General features: G+C 41.0%; 1 protein-coding gene across 1 annotated transcript in view; it reads left to right on the top strand.

Moving 5' to 3' along the window:
* Positions 1–6,959: 6,959 nt before the first annotated feature.
* The window catches only part of NIBAN1 (niban apoptosis regulator 1), a 67,280-nt gene continuing 53,864 nt past the window's right edge, over positions 6,960–20,375 (top strand). Inside the window, exon 1 of the mRNA XM_070746315.1 lies at positions 6,960–7,157. Within this exon, the coding sequence (XP_070602416.1) occupies positions 7,103–7,157 (55 nt within the window). The 5' untranslated portion in view covers positions 6,960–7,102. The remainder of the gene's footprint in view (positions 7,158–20,375) is intronic.

Raw genomic sequence — 20,375 nt, 5'->3', positions numbered from 1 at the left:
TAATAAAAACAGTATTGAGTTAGTACAGTACATTATTTATAATAAATCTCCCCCCAAAAAATTATTAGTTGCAAATTAATTACTTCCAGTGTCAATCCAAATATCCAATTAACCTTTATATTATCCAGAAGCCAAGATTTTCCAAAACAGATTGTATCCTTCTTTCCTTCTCACCCATTCCAAGTTCTAATAAAGTTCAAATCCAAGGTGTTCTCTTTCTATTTATTTTCAGTTCCTCTTTATCACTTGTTAAAGAGAAAACAGTCTGCCAAATTCAATTGTATCAAGGACAAATTCAGTGAAAAACAAATCCAACCAAATATTGCCTCAACTTCACCAGCAGATGTCTTCAGTAAGCAATCACAGTTATTCCCAATTCTTCAATTCTGGCTTCTATAGCAACTTTAAAGTTTGAATTATGCGAATTCCAAAAATCCAGTCTTATGTTCCCATCTTCCATAAGTAAAAACAGTTTATAAAATTCTTAGGTTTTTAAATACTTTCAAAATTCATTTAAATGCCGAATAATATATCCAAAAAATAATACAGCCGCAGCCATTTCCACTTCCACCCAACTTCTGAAACAAATTTTTTTAAAGTCCAAATCAAGGTCCCCTCTGGCAAATTTGCTTGCCCTTTCCAGCAAACTTTTATTCTTCTCAGCCTCCAGCGCAAGAACTTATGTTTCTTCTCCTTCCAGATGACTCTCAACAGTTCAAAGCCTATCTTCCCAGCACGTAGTCACCACAGCTATGGCGACCAAGGTTGTTTCACCAACTGCCGGTCGAGATCACAAATCTACGGCAGGAGACAAAGACCTCTTTTTCACACATCCTTCCAGGGAGGTTCCGGGCCAATCCGTCTGGAATCCGCACCCCCAAACAGTGGGGATTTGGCATCCCCCTGCAAGTGCGAAGGAGAAGCCATCTCACTGCAGCGCTGACCACACCCCTCTCTCTTGAATTCAAATTTTGAAGAAGATAATTTCAGCTGGTTACTTTACTGAAAGCATTTAGGGCATGAAAATCGTGATTGTTTCAGTTTCTTATCAGATGAAGCCTTCAGTAAAGGCTTCATGTAGGCTGTGTAGTCTAAAGATATGCTAAATAAATAGTTGAGTGGTGATTTTTGCTGTAGGTATTCTGCGGCAAAGAATGAAATGCACCATCTTGGTTAACATGTCCACCTTCACAAGCACGGCTGTAAATCTGTCGGAGACAGGTAAACAGGTTAGGAAATCCATGGAAATGGTCCCCCAAGGTCTTTCAGGTGTAGGCAAAGGCTGTAGTAATCCCGAGAGTGGTCTCGTGGCTGTTTTGGCTTGGAGACAACGGATACAGGAGACATGGACATCATGGCAAAGTCTGAGCCACCAAAAAGTTCAGGATACAAGGTGTAGCATCTTGAAAAGGCCAGTGGCCAGCTGCAGGATTATCATGGCACTGGTTGAGAATAAGGGCTTGGAGTGGCCCCACTGGAACATATAACAGGTTTTGGTAATGTAGCAGGTTTTCAGAAAACGTTGATGGTGAATCAGCATCAAGATCTTGTGTCTTGGTCTACAAAGGCATCTTGGCACTACGCTTCCCAAATTAATTCTCGAAGACCTACCGTATCTTGTACGGCTGCGATCAACGTGAGGGGTAGAATGGTACGAAGCGGCAACGGTTCTTTGGCTTAGTTGTACTCAGGTTTGCGAGACAAGGCATTGGCTTGTTTATTATCCCACTTGGAAATGTAGGTGATTCAGAAGTCGAATCTGGCAAAGAAGAAGGACCATCGGATCCATCTCTGGCTTAACCTCCAGGCAGTTTGGAAGAATTCCAAGTTTTTGTGGTCAGTTCTGACCTCTACTTGGTGATGGGCTCCTTCCAGATGATGTTGCCAGGCCTCGAAGGCAGTCTTGATCGCTAAGAGTTCTTTTTCCTAAATGGTATAGTGGCACTCGGCTGGGTTTAATTTTCTGGAATAGTAAGCACAAGGTAACAAGGGCCCCCCATCTTGGCAGGATTGAAGAAGTACAGCCCTCACTCCAGCATTGGAAGCATCGGCTTCGACGACAAAAGGATGAGAGGGGTCTGGGTACTGGAGGATAGGTTCTTGCATGAAAGCTTTTTTAAGGGTCAGGAAGGCTTGTTGCTCTGCATTGCCCCATTGGAATTTAACTCCTTTCTGAAGAAGTCGAGTGAGGGGCACAGTCAAGGTGGCACAGCTCAGAATGAAAGTTCGGTAATAATTGACAAATCCTAAAATGCTTTGAACATCTTTAACTTGACATTGGGGTTGCCATGTTTGCAAAGCTTTGAGTTTCCCAGTGTCCATGGTAATACCTTGCAGAGAGAGAACCTTGGTTTATGGTCATTGGTTTATTGAATTCACTTCCAGAAGAGGCTGTGACAGCTATCAGCCTTGAGAGCTTCAAGGCAGGATTAGACAGATTCATGGATGCCAAGTATATCAGTGGTTATTGAAACGGATGTCCATGTGCCGCCTCTATGTTGGTTGAGGCAGGCAGGGTTCCCTTGAGTACCATTTGTTGGGGGTCAAGGGAAAGGGAGGGTTTTGCCTTCTCTTTCTGCTCAAGATCCCCATGTACAATTGGTGGGCCACTGTGTGACACAGAATGCTGGACCTGATTCAGCATGGCTCTTCTTATGTTCTTAACCTGTCCTAAGAATTCAATGGAAGTCCGTAAAAATTGGCATTTCTCTAACTTGGTATAAAGGTGGTTTTCTTTCAGGCATCGCAAGACTTGTTGTAGGTGGGTTTCTCTGGAAGGGGAGTAAATCAAAATGTCATCGAGGTAAACAACCATGAATTGGTCTAAAAAATCTGTAAAGATGTCATTCATAAAATGTTGGAATACTGCTGGAGCACTGGTAAGTCTGGTAAGGCATCATGGTGAATTCAAAATGGCCATAGCAGGTGCTGAAGGCAGTTTTCCATTTGTCTCCTTCTCAGATGTGAATCAGGTTGCACGTGCCTTACAAATCGATCTTTGTGAAGATGGTTGCTGTTCTAATGTGCTCCATGAGTTCAGAGATCAAAGGCAACGGGTATCGGTTACAGACTGTAATGGAATTTAGTTTGCAATAGTCACAGCAGAGACATAGATTTCCAGCTTTCTTTTTGACAAAGAGCACTGGGCAGACAGTAGTGAAAAGGAGGGTCAGATAAAACCCCTGGCCAGTTTTTTGTCTACAAAGTCTTTTAAGGCAGCCAATTCAGGTTCTGACATGGAGTAGAGGCGCGCCCCAGGAAGCTTGGCATTTGGCAATAAGTCAATGGCACAGTCGTAGGGTCAATGTGGGGATAATTGGTCAGCCTCTTGTTCACTGAAAACATCGGCAAAGTCTAAAATATCTGATGGTAGGGTGCTGGCAAGCTGGGCTGGCAGATGGACTTGGCAGGTTTGGCATATGTGGTCAACGCATTGAAGACTAGGAAAAGAAATGCAATTCTGGGTCCACACAATGTGGGGGTTATGGGTTCTTAACCAAGCTAAGCCAAGGACGATAGGGAAACGCAGGCCTTTGGTGACGTAGAATTGGATGGGCTCTTCATGGTGTTCAATGGTTAAATTGATTGAGTCATGAACGTAATGGCTCTGGACAACAAAAGGTGGCCGTCGATGGGCTCAACTATGTAGCAGGGAGGGTTTTGGATGGATTTTTTAATATTACCTAGGTGGCTAAGCTCAGATGTCTCAAAGGTCTTGGGTCATCTACTGTAGAGCTGGAACTCGGTTTGGTGCCTGCCCAGCCTAACATCTCTTTTAGGCCGGGCTCTGATCATTGCCTGGTCCTGCTGTACTGGGACGTGGGTCTGGATCAGAGCAGGAACTGTGGTACCACGTCTCTTCTGAGGACAAGTAGAAAGATGTCCAGCTTCTCCACAATACAGGCATAGGCCTTCCGCTCGGTGTCTGGCTTTCTTGGCTTCACTCAGGTGAGGTCTGGCAGTGCCTAGGTCCATTGGCTCATCTCTGGCTACGACAGTTGGGCGGTTTCTGGGGTCTACTGGCATCTGGAAGGCATGTCTTGGCACCGGGCTGAGGCCATTGTTTTGGAATCTTTGGCGTTTAGCCAGTACTGATCTGTAGTCTTCCATAAACTGGCCTTTATATCTGGTCATGCGGGTCTGGGTAGATCGCATTTTGGTTTTGATGTTCAAATACAGCTGGTAGAGGTCGGTTAGTGTATCAGAAGTTGGATTGTGCATAATCTCAGTGAAAAATGTTGGTGACAGGTCATCCTGGAACATTTCAAACAGTGCCACTCATTCCAGTCCAGGGGCGCGACTAAGTTCCGAAATTCAGAGATATCATGAAACCTTGGCAAATGACCACAATCTGTTCTGGAAAGTTGGTCGTTACCCGAAATGTTCAGTATTCGAAACAATTTTCCCCATAAGAAATAAAGGAAATAGATTTAATTGGTTCTCAGCCCCTGTTGACTCACTATTTCCTTTATTTCTTATAGAGAAAATTGATCCCTCATTTATCACAGGTGTTCCATTCCAGGACCACCCGCGATAAAGGATTTTTTCTCTCCCCCCCCCCCCCACACCCATTGTCCCTCACTGCCCCCCTCTCCTTACCTCTTTACCTCATCTCTTTGCCTTCATCTCCTCACCAGGGGAGCAGCAAAGTGTTGCCTTGGCTATGATGAGGTAGGCGCTGAGTTAGCTGGTCCCGGTGGCAGTGGTGGTGGCTTCTCTTTGAGGGCAGTGGCAGCAACTGCTGAGGCAGCTCTGGTGGCTTCTCTTTGAGGACAGTGGCGATGGCAGGGGCCTGGGGCATGGACATGACGTTCCCGGCGCTGCTGCTCCTTGAAGGGAAGCCACCGGAGCTGCCTCAATAGTTACTACCACCACCAGGACCAGCTAACTCAACTTCTCTTCGAGGAACAGCAGCACTGGGAACATCACGCCCATGCTCCAGGCCCCCGCCGCCATCACTGTCCTCGAAGAGAAGCCACAGGAACCGCCTCAGCAGTTGCCGCCTCAGCAGTTGCCGCTGCCACCAGTCAACATTAAGGAAAGGAATATAACTGGATTTATTTCCACTTGGAAACTGCTTCTGGATTTTTTGATCGAGATAAAAATAATGTTCTAACTTTGGGTTTGGATGGTTAAGTAAATACTTGTTACATAAATAATGTGTGTGTGCATGTGTCTAAAATGTTAAGATATTTTTATTATAAAGTCACATTTTTTTTGTTTCTTCCCCTTGTCCTCACTATATCTTTCCCTTTTCTTCTTATCCTTTTACTCACTATTTTGATATTTATATTTAATATATAAAAATAATTTAAAACTTTTTATTTAAATGATCTCAAAATAGTAGCCAATTGCAAATTGAATCTGAGTCAGCAGGATTATCATCAAGGCCGATGCATCCATAAGAATTTCAAGAAGTAAATGTTTAGTTTTGGGGAGATCCCAACTCAAGTCCTTGTTCCCCTTGCAGACAGCACACTTGAACAAGAAATTGCACAAAATCTGCATCAAGTTTAGGGAAGGGCAATGAAGCCAAGAAAGAGATCAAAGCAGATGCTCTTAGCCTTGAGGAAAGAACAAGAAGAGATTAAAATTTAAAAAAGAGCCTGAGAGCACCTTTTCAAACTAACACAATCTTGTAGTTGAAGAAGGGCAGGATGCAGCACACTTCCAATAACTGAAAGATGTTACACAGAAGCTTAGGATCTGCTCACTCTTATTCCAGAATATCAAACATGAAAAAATGAATTCAGTTACAGGAGCGGTGATTCTGCCTGAACAAGAGGAAAGCACATCCTAAAAAGAGGAACAGTTTTAGAGCTGAGCCAGTAAGTGAGAGTTCACTCTCCCTTTTGCATTCGCTGGCTGGGGAATTCTGGGAGTTGAAATCTAAATATCTTCAAGTTGCCAAGGTTGGGAAACACTGGTCTAGAGAGAGTATCGGATGCAATGGGAGCCAGATTGTTGGGGGGTGTCTGTAAACCGCTCAGAGTGCTGTGTATAAGTCTAAATGCTATTGCTATTATGGCATGACTACTTTGCCGATTTGTTGTTTTGACCCTGTTCTGTGTGCAGCTCTCTATTTTATTTTATTTGTCAAACATATATAGGATAGTAGTAGTTTGTATAAACATAAGTAAAAAATAAAAGAAGACAACAGGACAGGGACGGTAGGTACGTATGCCCCTTACAGGTCTCTTGGATATGGAGAAGTTGACTGTAGACAATCTTAAGGTTAAAGTTTTTGGGGTTTGGGGAAGAAACCAGAGTCAGGTAGTGCATTTCAGGCATAGATCCCTCTAGTCTCAGGCTCCTTCAAATTTATGGAGGTAAAATTCTAGATTGCTAATCAGAATTACAATGGTTCTTTCTGAGTTTGGTTGTTTTCTTTCACTAGCCAAACTAAACCACACCATTAGCGCAGGGGTCCTTCAGACCCCACCCCACCAACAATCTCCATCCTTAGAATAATATGATGCAAGCTATTTTCGGAGGTGGAAAATACCATTGCTCTAGGCAGAAAAGTTTTCTCATGCGGGTTAGATGTGGGGTTTGAAGCAGCGAGTTGATCTTCCTGCGAAGATCTCCGGTGATCACCCCCCCCCCCCATCACCGACCAGTCTTCTTTTAATGTGCAGTCAAGACAAGCTGCTTTTATTTATTTCTCGTTTAATGGCGATGACACAAGATCTCCGCCCGCCCCTTCAGCATCTATCAAGAGGACCCTAAATTTAGTTCAGCCGTTTGCGGGGAAAGGCAGAGAGAAGAAGGAGCTGGAGTTAGGGATCCAGAAGGAAGGTGGTTTCTGCTCTACGTTTTGCTCCGAGCGAGGATTCGGCTCCCGGAACCGGGGCGCTTTCTGCGGCCTGACCCTCTGCCAGAAGGAGCGGGGAAGGAGGCGCCTGATCGGGCGGTGCCTGGGGCTGGAGGAAGTTTAGCACTTGGGCTGCAGAGGGGGAGACACAGAGGAGCGCCGGAGGGCGAGAGCGAGAGAGGAGCGCGGAGAGGCAAGGTTGGGATTCGAACTCCTCCTGCTTTCCAGCTCCTTTCACTCAGCCGCGCATCAGTTTCCTTCTCTTCAGCCGCTTCGATCGCCGGCAGGATGGGCGGATCGAGCTCCAGCTTGCTGGACGACAGCAAGTGCACCTACATCCGAGGTACGGCACCGAGCGTCCCTTCTTCGACTCGGCGCACGTTTGCGAGGGCGAGGCCGGTGCCAGAGGGCGAGAGAAAAGGGGCGAGCGCGCTCGTGGTGTGGTGGGCGGGGGAGTTCCACGGCCGTTATCTTACTAGCAAGGGTTGACGCGCGGGAAAAGTTTGCGAAGCTTTCGCTCGCGCGCGGGCCTTCTGCTGTGTGTCGCAATGGGTGGCTGACAGGGGTCGCCTGCAAACTCGCGAAGCGCTTTCAGCGCCGCGCGCCGAGAAGAACGTGCCTTTTTCCCGCACGGTCGCTGCGAGATAAACTCGTCACGCTTCGCTTTCCGTTACTCAACCGAACAGCTGTCGCCCTTCGTTTTCTTATACGAAGGGCACGAAAACTGAAATCCGTTACCAACGGCCTACGTGGCAGCTGAGGCGCCTAAACTTGCGAGTCGTTCTCTTTGAACTTGGTGGGCTTTTGCTTCAAGTCACCTCAGACATGTGACTGAAGGGCTGAGGCGCCGACTGCCCAACGGAGGCGAGCCACGTGTAGCGCAGTCCTATGCACTGCTAAAAGCAGTGAGGGAGTTCTGGACTGGTAGTTGACGAACGGGTCACACGTTGCATTTTATGGATTTGCTCGGACAGAACAACAGAAAGAGCTGGTTAACTGGGAAGAGGGCTGTTGTTTTTCCTGGAAGCTGCTATATTTAGAGGCTGTGATAGCTGGGGAAGAACAGGAGAATGGGAATTGTGCTGTATATAGGGGAAATATAGCCCCCATTAGTCATATTCTCCTCATGAAAGAAAATATCGCTTAATGTCTACGGAGATTCTCAGTCATCCAGGACATAGTTGTTCAACTGAAGAAGCTTCTTGTATGAGAATGAAACCTCTTCAAAGAAAAATGAGAAAGTCCAATCGCCTCTTGGGGAAAAAAAAGAAAAAGCACCTTTAGGATGAACAATTTGCGTGTGATTTCCTGAGAGAAGAGGAGGTTGTCAGTCAGTCACATAATAAACTTCCTAAACTTTTCAAATATGTTTTTAGAAGCTTTTATCTAGATTCCAAATCTGCTGGACTCTTGTTTTAATTATTGACTTAGATCAGGGGTAGGCTAAATCGGTTCTTCTATGACTTGTGGATTTCAACTCCCAGAATTCCTGAGCCAATCCTGCTAGCTCAGGAATTATGGGAGTTGAAGTCCAAATGTCATAGAAGAGCCAAGTTTGCCTACCCCTGACTTAAATGAATCTGCTCTTTAGGTTGATATCATTTGTAAAAGTATCCCACAAGCTCTTAACAAACACATTGGAAGAAGCAAAAAAGAGAGAAAGGTCTTAAGTGCAGGGGTGAGTTCTAACTTACCTCGCTGCCAATTCACTTCCCCCCTCCATCGCCACATGGCTATGTGCACATGCACAATGCTGAAAATTCACAAATCCCACCCCAAAAAACTAAAAACAATATGGTGGTGCTTGCGCAATGCTGGGGATTCGGCGTCTGCACATGCGCTGAAGAAAAAAATCAGCAAAATATCCAACCAACCCCCCCCCCCCCAAAAAAAATGGCAATGTCCACAGACAAAACCAGTTCCATGATTTACCAGTTCCATGATTCACTAGTTCCATGATTCACCAGGCAGTTTGATACTGACTATAGAACTGGTGCGAACTGCAAGAAACCCACCTCTGCTTAAGTGGCTCTGAATGTAGGAGTACTATAACCAAAGCCTTCAGGTATGCTCCTGATTGGTCAAAGAGTTTGAGCAAACTGATAACTTCAGAGGAAAAAAAAAACCAGGAGTGGCAGAAATGCCTTTCTTGATTTTATTGAGATGAGCAAGTACATTCAGCTATTATAATTAGCATTCGATTTTATGTGGTTCAAATTGTTCTCTTAGGAATTGAACTTGTAATCACTGTGCTTTTTACACCATCTCTATACAATGCACCTAGCTTTATAAGTATTGTGTAAACCCACAGAGTAGAAACATGGAGTCTCTCCTATGATTATTGAGTTAGATGGATCTAATAAGATAAGATATAGCTTTATATCTCTAGTCCAGGAGTTCAAATAAGGATGGTACATATTACTATAAATTATTCTTTGACATAATGTCAGAGTTAGAGGCTAGAGCCCCTCTTACTAAAAGACAGGTGAACTGAATGAATCCCACTGAGAGATTGATTTTCTGAAACTTAGATAGTTTTAAAGAACTGACATTCTCATAAATTATGTCAGGTCCAAAAAGTATTTAGAGGTATAACTTCTACCCAATTAAATTCTGCTACAATTCCAACAGAATACTAAACCAGAAAAAAGCACTTGACACTATAAATGCACAATTAATTCTAGATAGGGATACCAGACTAATTTTCTAAGATTGAGTCTGGAAGACCTTTGGCAAGGCTTTTCATGTAATAGCTGTTACCAAAAAACAAACAGGTTTATGTTGATTCCCTGCCTAGTTGCTAAAAGAGATGCATCTATGCATCTATGGAGATGCATTTTATATGACACCCCTTTTATTCTTACATTTTAGACTTGCAGGTAATCCTTGACTTATGACCACAGTTGAGCCCAAAGTTTCTGTGGCTAAATGAGACAGTTAAGTTAATTTTGCTCTATTTTATGGTCTTTATTTCTACAGTTGTTACCTGAATCACTGCATTTGTTAAGTTAGTAACATGGCTGTTAAGTGAATCTGGCTTCCCGATTGACTTTGTTTGTCAGAAAATCACAAAAGGTGATCACAGGATACTGGAAATCTTTATAATCTGTTGTATGTATAGAAATCAATCACACACAATTTGTGGTTGCTTTTAAATGGGTGCTTAGAATAGGATCTGAAATAAGCACCACTTCGTTCTAAGTAAATCCATTGATATTCATGTAAGAAATATTTTCTCAGGACACCAGATTCGGTAAATTATCTCTTAATCCACTTGTTGGATCTCTTGTTGTATGGTTTCAATGGTGAAAATTCACGCAGAGTCCTGCTGAGCAAAAGAAAATATTTTCAATCTGTTGCTTAAATTCACTCTAGTTTTAGGAAGCAAAGCTCTGCAGTGGAAAACATGTTGATCATATCTTTCTGCCTTCTGATGTGTGTAACACATTGTGCCTTTTCAGTTTTGATTGAGAGATAAGTTTGCCTTGGTATGCTGAATTTCAGAGATCAGTATATATGATAGTGAAGATTAATATAATATATAATTAATATCATTGTTTATTTATTCATTCATTCATTCATTCATTCATTTTTTTATGCCGCCCTTCTCCTTAGACTCAGGGCGACTTACAACATCTTAGCAATAGCACTTTTTAATAGCCAGCATATTGCCCTCACAATCCAGGTCCGTATAATATGAAGTCCTCAAATACATTTGCAAAACCAATAAAAATAAAAACAATAGTAGATATGTTCCATTATTACAGGCTGGTATAAATATAGTTTTTATTCCACATCTGTCTAATACTGATTTTTACCTTTTATACACACACACACATTTAGCTTTCCTTTAAGCTCATTTCTTCTTTAGTCTGTTCTTCCTTACTAGATGCTGCGTCTACTTACTGGAAAGGAAAGTGAGGGATACTTCCATGGACAGTGTCAAAAGTCAGGTCTGAGCAGCTGGTGTCTGAAATCCTGTTACTTTGGATTCACGCATGGAGCTAAGCCATTGTTTAAGCATCTTTAACCTATAACACAGCTTCACACAACATGTTAAACTGTATTGTTTTACAGACCACACTACCTGGATTTGGATAAAATCTTAAACCAAAACTGGACAAATGATATCATGGCTGAAAGCACTAGAAAGATTTCTCTGGACAGCAATGACTTTCACTCTGCTGCTGAAAGTCTGTAGAGATTCTCAGTCATCCAGATTATGGTTATCCCAAAGATGCTTTTTCAGGAGGCAACTGGATGTCCTTGTTTTTTCTTTGAAGACATTTTGCTTCTCATCCAAGAAGCTTTTTTAGCTCTGACAGGAGCTCTTTCCATTCTCCACTCACTATCCTGTCAGAGCCAAAGAAGCTTCTTGGATGAGAAGCGAAACTTCTTCAAAGAAAAAATAAGAAAGTCCAGTTGACTCTTGAAAAAGCACCTATGGGTCTGCTGCTGAAACTATTCATAAATTGTATCTATATACAGTACCTGTCTCTGTTCTGACACTGGGATTTCTGATTGTACAGTGATGTGTATCTGTGTAAAACACAAAACACTGACTTTGTCTCCAAGATAGTTGTCCCATCACAATGATGAGTACAGTATTCTATTTTTTTAAAAAATTACATTAGCAGCATTCTGTATTACAGAAATGAGAACTTTGTTTGCTGAAAGAGATAAAAACAGTGTATCTGATCTTTTTATCAGAAAACTTTCTGGGGCAAGCTGTAACTTCTGTAATTTAAACTTTGAGGGAAACCATAATCCTTAAATTATAACAACAGATAAAATACTGTACTGTACTAGGATAGGGAGAAGCAATTTTCCACCCTTTTAAGATCTCTTCTGAATGTTATATCTGCAGAAACTTCTCAAAAGAAATTACATAAATCCAGCAGAAGTGAACTTTCTTTATTCTGCTTAGTCTTCTGCTGCCAAATTTAAGCAGAAAGTTCCTTTTCTGGATAAATATTGGATAAGAAGCAGAAGCAAAGGTTTTCAACTTCTCTTTCAATTGTTACTTTCCAGTGTTTCATAGAAAAAAAGTTAACTTTCCGGAGATTGTTAAATAAGATTTGCAAGGCAAAGACATTTTTAAAAAAATTCAGTTTAAAAATCAAAGAATGCATCTGGGATGAGAAGAAATCCTGCATGTGAAGAATTTTAATTTACAGCATTATTTATTTTAGAAATTATGCTTTTAATGCTCTCCTTGAGATTATCAACTGTTTATAGAAATTGTCTATAATCCTAAACAAGAAAATAAATAATAATTAACTTACTCTGAAGAAATCAAAAGAAATTCAAAATAGAATTATAAGTGCTGTGGGTTGAATGGCTCTGAAATTTTAATGCAACAATTGAATTAAATTGCATTTTATTTTTGAGAAAATCAGAATTATACAATCCATAATATTGAATGGATTTGACTCCAAATAAATGTATGTAAATTAGTATTAGGAAGTTGTGATATAACTGAATTCACACATTCAATACAATTAACAAAATAAAGACTGACTATCACAAAAAACAATATTGGCAAATTGACTTAAAAATAGAATAGGATATCATTATTGCAGCTTAAAGCGTGTTATATCTTAAAGTTTTACAAAATCCTACTGTGCATTGGTAGAAGTGGGAAAATGATTGAATTTATAAGAATACTTAATGTTAATATGTGCAGGGTGTTTGGATTGAGAGGTTGGTCTGATTTATTCAACCTCACAAACCCATTGCTAAAAATATATTTAGAAATGGTCTATTCTCATGTCAAGGTTTTCAACTTAGGTAACTCTGAATGATATTCAGAATAATTGCTGCTAAGAATTCAACCTCTGCTGGAATTGGGCTGAAGCTGTGAATGTAAATGATCTTATTTTATTCTTGGACAAAGTGACTAGACCAGTGAAATGCTGTGGAAATGCTGAAGTCTAAATAGTATATTTAGACTTCAGCAAGTCATTTGACAAAGTAGACTACAACTTATTTCTTGGTAAGCTAGAAAAATGTGGGATAGACAGCGTCACCACTAGATGGATTTGTAACTGACTGACAAACTGTATTCAGTGAGTAGGTCTTAATGGTACTACATCTACACGGAGGGAAGTAAGCAGTGTAGTACCACAAGTTTCCATCTTAGGCCCAGTACTCTTAAATATCTTCATAAATAACAAATAAAAGGGGAACTCATCAAATATGCAGATGACACTAAGCTGGTAGGAATAGCCAACACCCCAGGAGACAAGCTCAGGATCCAAAAAGTTCTTGACAAGACTTGAACAGTAGGCCATATCCAAAACAATGAAATTTAAGAGAAAAGCAAGATTACAAGTATAGAGTAGGCGAAACCTAGCTCAAAATAGAAACTGTGAGAGGGGCCTTGGAGTTCTAGTGGATGATCACTTAAACATAAGTCCGCAGTGTGTGGCAGCAGTCAGGAAAGCTAATACAATCCTTAGTTGTATAAACGGAGACATAGAATCAAAATCACGTGAAATATTAGTACCACTTTATAAAGCCTTACTAAGACCACATCTGGAATACTTCATCCATTTTTGGTCACATTACAAAAAAGATGTTGAGATTTTGGAAAGAAGAGCAACTAAAACAATTAAAGGCTTGGAGACTAAAACATATGGAGAACGTTTGCATGATTTTGGTTTGGCTAGTCTAGAGAAAAGAAGGACTAGTCTAGTATTCCAATATTTGAGAGGTTGCCACAAAGAGGAGAGGGGGTCAATTTATTTTCCAAAGTACCAGAGGGCAGGACAAGAAAGAACGGATGGAAACTAATCAAGGAGAGAAGCAACCTGGAATTAAAGAGAAACTTTCTAATAGTGAGGACAATTAAAACAGTAGAATTGCTTAGTTTCAAAGGTTGTGGGTGCTTTATCACTGGAGGTTTTTAAGAAGAGACTGGAAAGCCTGAAGATCTGCATGTTGCCATATTGCATAAAAGTCATCTGAGACCTGGTACTCTTTCCCTTGGCCTTTGGAAACCCTAGAAGGAACATCCCTTACATACTACTACTACTTGTTGTGGTGCATGGATATTTTCTATAGCAAACATTAGGTAACAGGCAATTGATTTTAACAGAGCAGATCTGTTAAACTTAGTGGTTATACACTCTCTTCCTACTCATGCAATATAAGTAAGAAACATGCAGCCTCAAACATCCAAACCTGCTGGGTCTCTTAATCCATGAACCCCTTTGGCTTATAAAGGCACAAGTTCTAGCAGTGGTGATTTCTTCCTTCACTTCTTAAGTAGATTTTGGCTCCCCCACTCCTCAAAAGGCAATTGCTAACCACATGATTTTGGACAACTTTTGTCCAGTATCTGACCTCCTCTTTTGGGAGAAGCTGTTTCAGAAGGTGGTTGTGCAGCAACTTCAGAGAGCCTTGCATGAAGCAGATTAATTGGACAAAAAGATTAGATATGTTATATACTGTATATATAATTGTTTCGTGAAGACAAATTTTCATGAAGTTAAATTAATCAATAAAGAGTCTAACGAAGGCGGCTAAGAGAATAATAACAATAAGACATTGATAACCAAAAGGAATTATAGCGAATACCGATTGGTTGATTGATTGATTGATTGATTGATTCACCAGAAAATAATTTGATATTAGAAAGGATTGCATTTTTCCTCCTCACATGAGAGTATTAATGAGATATTATTTGTTATTTGTTAATCGTTATTGATGTAATTGTCTATTGCATATTTTTGTACCTATTTTTGCTTTGTCGTAGTGGTGGTTGTTGTTGTTTGTTTGTTTCAGTTTGTAACTTTTTGGTTATTTCTCTTTTAAAAAAACAATTCAATAAAATTATTTTTTTTTTAAAAGTATGTAGACCTGAATTTGATAAGAAAATGACATTGTTCGTGTTTTTGGATGATCTATGGTATGAACAAGATAATGGCTCTGGGATAGTGATATCCATCTTGATATCTTGGAAACTTCCAACTCGATTTCTTGGAAGCTTCCAATAACACAGGATCCTTCTGGACTGATTTAGAAGATTGGAGATGGCTAGCATTGTGTTTGTTCACCTCTTTCCTACAAGGTCAATTCCAGTCAGTGATGATTCAGAAGGAGAGTTCCCACCCTCTATCTACTATGTGAGGTTAGTGTTCTCTTTTTCAACATCTACATAAGGGCCCCGGGTGAGCTCATCCATTGCCATGGGGTGAGACAAAATCAATATGCTGATTATATTCATTTGTACATCTGCACCCCTGAGGAACTAAGTGACCCTGTAGACATCCTATACTAGTATCTGCAGGTGGATTATGGAGGGAAGTTGAACAACTAACCTTGTGCGACTGTAACAATCTGGAACTGAATTCACTCAAAACCGTAGAAATGGTGGTAGACTTTAGGAGAAACCCTCCCATACTTCCACCTCTTACAATACTAGAAAACACAGTATCAATAGTAAGGCCTTCAAATTTCAAGATTGGACCATATCGCAAAGATCTAAAATGGACACCTAGCATCAAAAATGTCATAAAAAAAACACATCAAAGAATGTTCTTTCTGCACCAACTCAGAAAACTCAAACTGCCCAAGGAGCTGCTGATCCAGTTCTACAGAGGAATCATTGAGTCTGTCATCTGCACCTCTATAACTGTCTGGTTTGGTTCTGCAATCCAACAAGACAGACTTAGACTTCAGAGGATAATTAGAACTGCAGAAAAAACAATTGCCACCAACCTGCCTTCCATTGAGGACCTGTATACTGCATGAGTCAAAAAGAGGGCCGTCACAATGTTTACAAACACCTCACATCATGGACACAAACTGTTTCAACTCATACCCTCAAAACAAAGCTATAGAGTACTGAACACTAGAACCACTAGACACAAGAACAGTTTTCTTCCGAAAGCTATCACTCTGCTAAACAAATAATTCCATCAAACTATTGAGGGACTTGTCAAAATATTTCCTACGTCTGCAGTACTATTAATTTTCTCATTGTTCCTATCACCCATCTCCTCCAACAAATGACTGTATGACTGTAACTTTGTTGCTTGTATTCTTACAATTTATATTGGATGGTTCCTAATATGATTTGATTGCTTATTTGTACTTGGGCTATCATTAAGTGTTGTACTTTATGATTCTTGATGAAGTTATCTTTTCTTTTATGTATACTGAGAGCATGTGAATTCCTTATGTGTCTATTGTGAGTGGTCCATGACCAGCTCTGTTTGTCACAGATTCTGAGGAGGATGAACCGGATCCGTCTTGGTACCCTAGGCCAGTGTGCTTGACAGCTGAATCAGAGAGTGAGAGTGAGGGAGAATTGGAACGTGAGAAACCTGGGGAACTACCAAAGACATTACCCAATAATGGTAATGTCTGATTCAGAGGGGGAGATTGAGGATCAGGAGCCCCTATTAGAAGCCAGGGTCAGGGGGTCACAAAGCAGACAGGAATATCTTTATGGGGAAAGTTCTAGAACAGGGGTGGGCAATTAATTTTGCCATGGGGCCGCATGAGAAATTGGGATGGTTTTAGAGGGCCGGACTAATATAATTAACTCAGTTCTACCCAATACTGTATATATATGCTATCTTTTCATAAACAAACAGCATGTTAAACAATGCAAAGATTTACAATACAATACAATGAAAATATGGAGGACCTAATTACATCATTATTTAAGTCCATTCTTTGTTAAAAACTCTGCATTCTGCATCAATCTTCTTTTTTTAACGTTAGCCGACATATTTAAGGGTTAGCAGCTAACCTTGGCTAATTCTTCTGATGGGAGTCCCGATTCTCTGCCCGAGTGTCAGAAGAACAGAGCACTAGTAGCTGCTGCAGGGGACAGGGGAGGAATCACGTGGTATCTGTGTACCACTCCTGTACTGCTCACAGTTAGGGGATTTTTAGGCACTGACCACTCTAAAGACCCAGACCCTGGCCTGACCTAAATGCCCAGACCCACTCTACAGACCCCTAATTGTTTGCTTTACAGCAGCACAGTGCACCACAGTCACTGCGCTGGAATGTTTGCATGGTTCCTGTGCTCGGCCGCTCTTGGTAGGAGGTCAAGGTCTGCTTCAGTGCAAGGATGAAAAAGCTTACCGTGTCTGTCGAGACTCTTCCAGTTCCTGCTTTCCTCATGATTCATCAAGAAAGCAGGAACCGGAGGAGTCCCGGCAGACACGGTGAGCTCTTTCACCCTCGCACTGGAGCGGATCCCGACCTCCGCGGACCGGTTACAGATAGCGGGTGGGCTGGTCACAGACATGCAGTCCGTGGGCTGCCCCTTGCCCAGGTCTGTCCTAGAAGGTAATATCTCTATGAAAGAAAGTTTATACAGTGAATATACTATATCTAGGAAACAGTTGACCACACCCAGACAATATATAAGTGAGGAGTTATGGGTAAAGAGGTGTGGAGTTTCAACGTTTGTAATGGTGGAGGTCCTAGATCTGGGGTTCCAGAATTGCTTCGCTGGCAAACTGCTACTATTCCTTTAAATCCATCGAGCAGAGATGCACTTTCTGAGGAAAACCTGGAGATTCATGAGTGTGTGTGTTTGAAGGACATTATATCATTGAGGAATGTCTAAATTAGATTTGACTCCCAGCTGCAGCCCGCTCCTTATCTCTTAGCTAATTTGATAGGGAAAGCTGCAACATGGACTAAAAAACCTGACTTTACTTGTACAAATCCTATTTTAAATATAGATGTGTTTGATTTGAAATCTTTGTGAGTGGATTCCCCTTTGTTCCAATCCGAGTAGTCCCAGAGCAGAGCAGTGTCCAATCACACTTGGCCAATAAAATTCTATTCTATTTTATGGAGAACCACAGGCTTCAATTGAACCCTGGTAAGATTGAGTCTCTTTGGATTTTCAGCCCCTCTGGTTCTGGGACTTTACAAAGTGGCATTCTAACATGAATTGGCATCTAAGCATGATGAAATATTAAGTGATTCATCACCTTCTTAAGATTTTAGCTTTTTAATTTTAAATTAATTTTTATTTATCCTGAAATCTTAGTGGACATTGTCTAGGAGTGTCTTGGGTACTAGGCTGATGACCTCTGATAGAAAAGAATCAACTTAAGACTAAATGCTTCTGTTCCGCATCAATCAGAATGGCTTCAGAAAGTGTGGATGTCATGAATTTGTCCTCTAGATATATATTCCTTTTATGCTGTTGTTTTCTTCCTGTTTTATTTGGTTGCCTAGCTGTAAACGGAAATGGGATGCATTTTCATATACGTCCTAACCATATTGACCATGAATCATTTAAAAAACTCTGCTTGGATACAAGTTGGTTCCAAATGTAAACAAGCTAAAATATACCCTTATGAGTTAAAATTGTTATTCAGTAACCTGAGTAAGGTCATGCATCTTAGAAAGGATTAAGGTCTTGCTTTCCCCTTTGTGTGCCTTATATTTTAGTAACAGGAAATGTGGTCAACTGAAATGCTCTGTTTTTCCTGTAAGATTTAACATTAGCAGGTGTTAGTTGCATTGATAGAAAAGCGTCCAACTGCTTAGCAAGGGCTATGCCCTAGGAAATGGTATTATTTATAGTATTTTCAGATTCAAAAGAACTTTCAATCCCATTTTTCTGCATTGAAAATTACTATGGAGCACACAAATGTAAGTCATCCATTCTAGCTAGAATATAAGAATCAATCTATATTATTCTATAAAATATAGGAAACACCAATCCTGTATTTGCAAAATGAAAGGAATGTGATTGTACATATTCTTAGTGCTAAATCCAAAATTAATACCTCTACATGTCTGGTGTGGCCAGGCCACTAAAGTTTTGGAGACTTATATTGTATAGCAGTACAAGAGATAAGAAACAGTGGACAATAGAGTACACTTATTCTGGCATGCTATGGGGTCCATGGAGTCGGATATGACTTAGTGACTGAATGACAGCAATAAGAGCTAAACTAATTATGATGTGGAATGCATCCTTTGATTTAATATTGCATTTTAAAAAGCAGCAGTATTGACCAATGTGATAATTAGAATAAGCCATTGGAACCACTGGAAGTATTTGCGTCAAATCAAATGGAGGTGCTCCTAAAAGAAAAAAATACCAGTAACTAGAGGAATCTAACAGACCAGTTTAGCACATCCTTCAATCTGATAGTGCTATAGTGCTATCCCCCCCCCTCCACATTATACTCTTTTAGAAAATTGTGATAACCCAAAAATGATACACTGAATTGGTACTAGGGTAGTTTTATTTCTATCTAATTAAGAAAAAATCTGGAGGCTCTCGGGGTCTGGATGGGTGTCAACAGACTCAAACTCAACCCGGATAAGACGGAGTGGCTGTGGATTCTGCCTCCCAAGGACAATTCCATCTGTCCGTCCATAACCCTGGGGGGGGGAATTATTGACCCCCTCGGAAAGGGTCCGCAACTTGGGCGTCCTCCTCGATCCACAGCTCACATTAGAGAACCATCTTTCAGCTGTGGCGAGGGGGACGTTTGCCCAGGTTCACCTGGTGCACCAGTTGCGGCCCTATTTGGACCGGGACTCACTGCTCACAGTCACTCATGCCCTCATCACCTCGAGATTCGACTACTGTAATGCTCTCTACATGGGGCTACCTTTGAAAAGTGTTCGGAAACTTCAGATCGTGCAGAATGCAGCTGCGAGAGCAATCATGGGCTTCCCTAGGTATGCCCATGTTACACCAACACTCTGCAGTCTGCATTGGTTGCCGATCAATTTCCGGTCACAATTCAAAGTGTTGGTTATGACCTATAAAGCCCTTCATCAGACCAGAATATCTCCGGGACCGCCTTCTGCCGCACGAATCCTAGAGACCGATTAGGTCCCACAGAGTTGGCCTTCTCTGGGTCCCGTCAACTAAACAATGTCGTCTGGCGGGTCCCAGAGGAAGAGCCTTCTCTGCAGCGGCCCCGAATCTCTGGAACCAGCTCCTCCCAGAGATTAGAACTGCCCCCACCGTCCTTGCCTTCCGTAAACTCCTTAAAACTCACCTCTGCCGTCAGGCATGGGGGAATTAAGGCATTCCCCCCTCCCCCGGGCCTATACAATTTATGTATGGTATGTCTGTGTGTATGTCTGGTTTAATAATGGGTTTAAAAAAAAAATTATTAGATTTGTTGTGAATTGTTTTATTATATGTTGTGAGCCACCCCGAGTCTACGGAGAGGGGCGGCATACAAATCTAATAAATAATAATAATAATAATAATAATTATTATTATTATTATTGTTATTATTATTATTATTGTTAAAAGAAATGTCAGAGGACAAAGGTAATGGAACTTACACATTGTGTATTGGCCTTCATTTTCCTGACACAATATTATTTAAATTTCAGATAGATTAGCGAATGGCTAGTTTTCAGTTTCTGTTGTAGACATGAAAACAAGAGCAAACCACTCTTTAGTTGATATAAACTTACATCTCATTTCAAATTCCTCAGATGTTTTGTGTGACATGTTTTTAGAATTAGGTTAGAAGTCTACGTACAATCACTATTTTAATTTACTATGTGAGAATGGAAATATGCAAGCTGGTCTGATTCC

The sequence above is a fragment of the Erythrolamprus reginae genome, chromosome 3 (genome assembly GCF_031021105.1).
Source record: "Erythrolamprus reginae isolate rEryReg1 chromosome 3, rEryReg1.hap1, whole genome shotgun sequence".
NCBI lineage: Eukaryota > Metazoa > Chordata > Lepidosauria > Squamata > Dipsadidae > Erythrolamprus > Erythrolamprus reginae.
The sequence above is the reverse complement of the archived record's forward strand: the minus strand, read 5'-3'. Positions and strand labels throughout refer to the sequence as shown.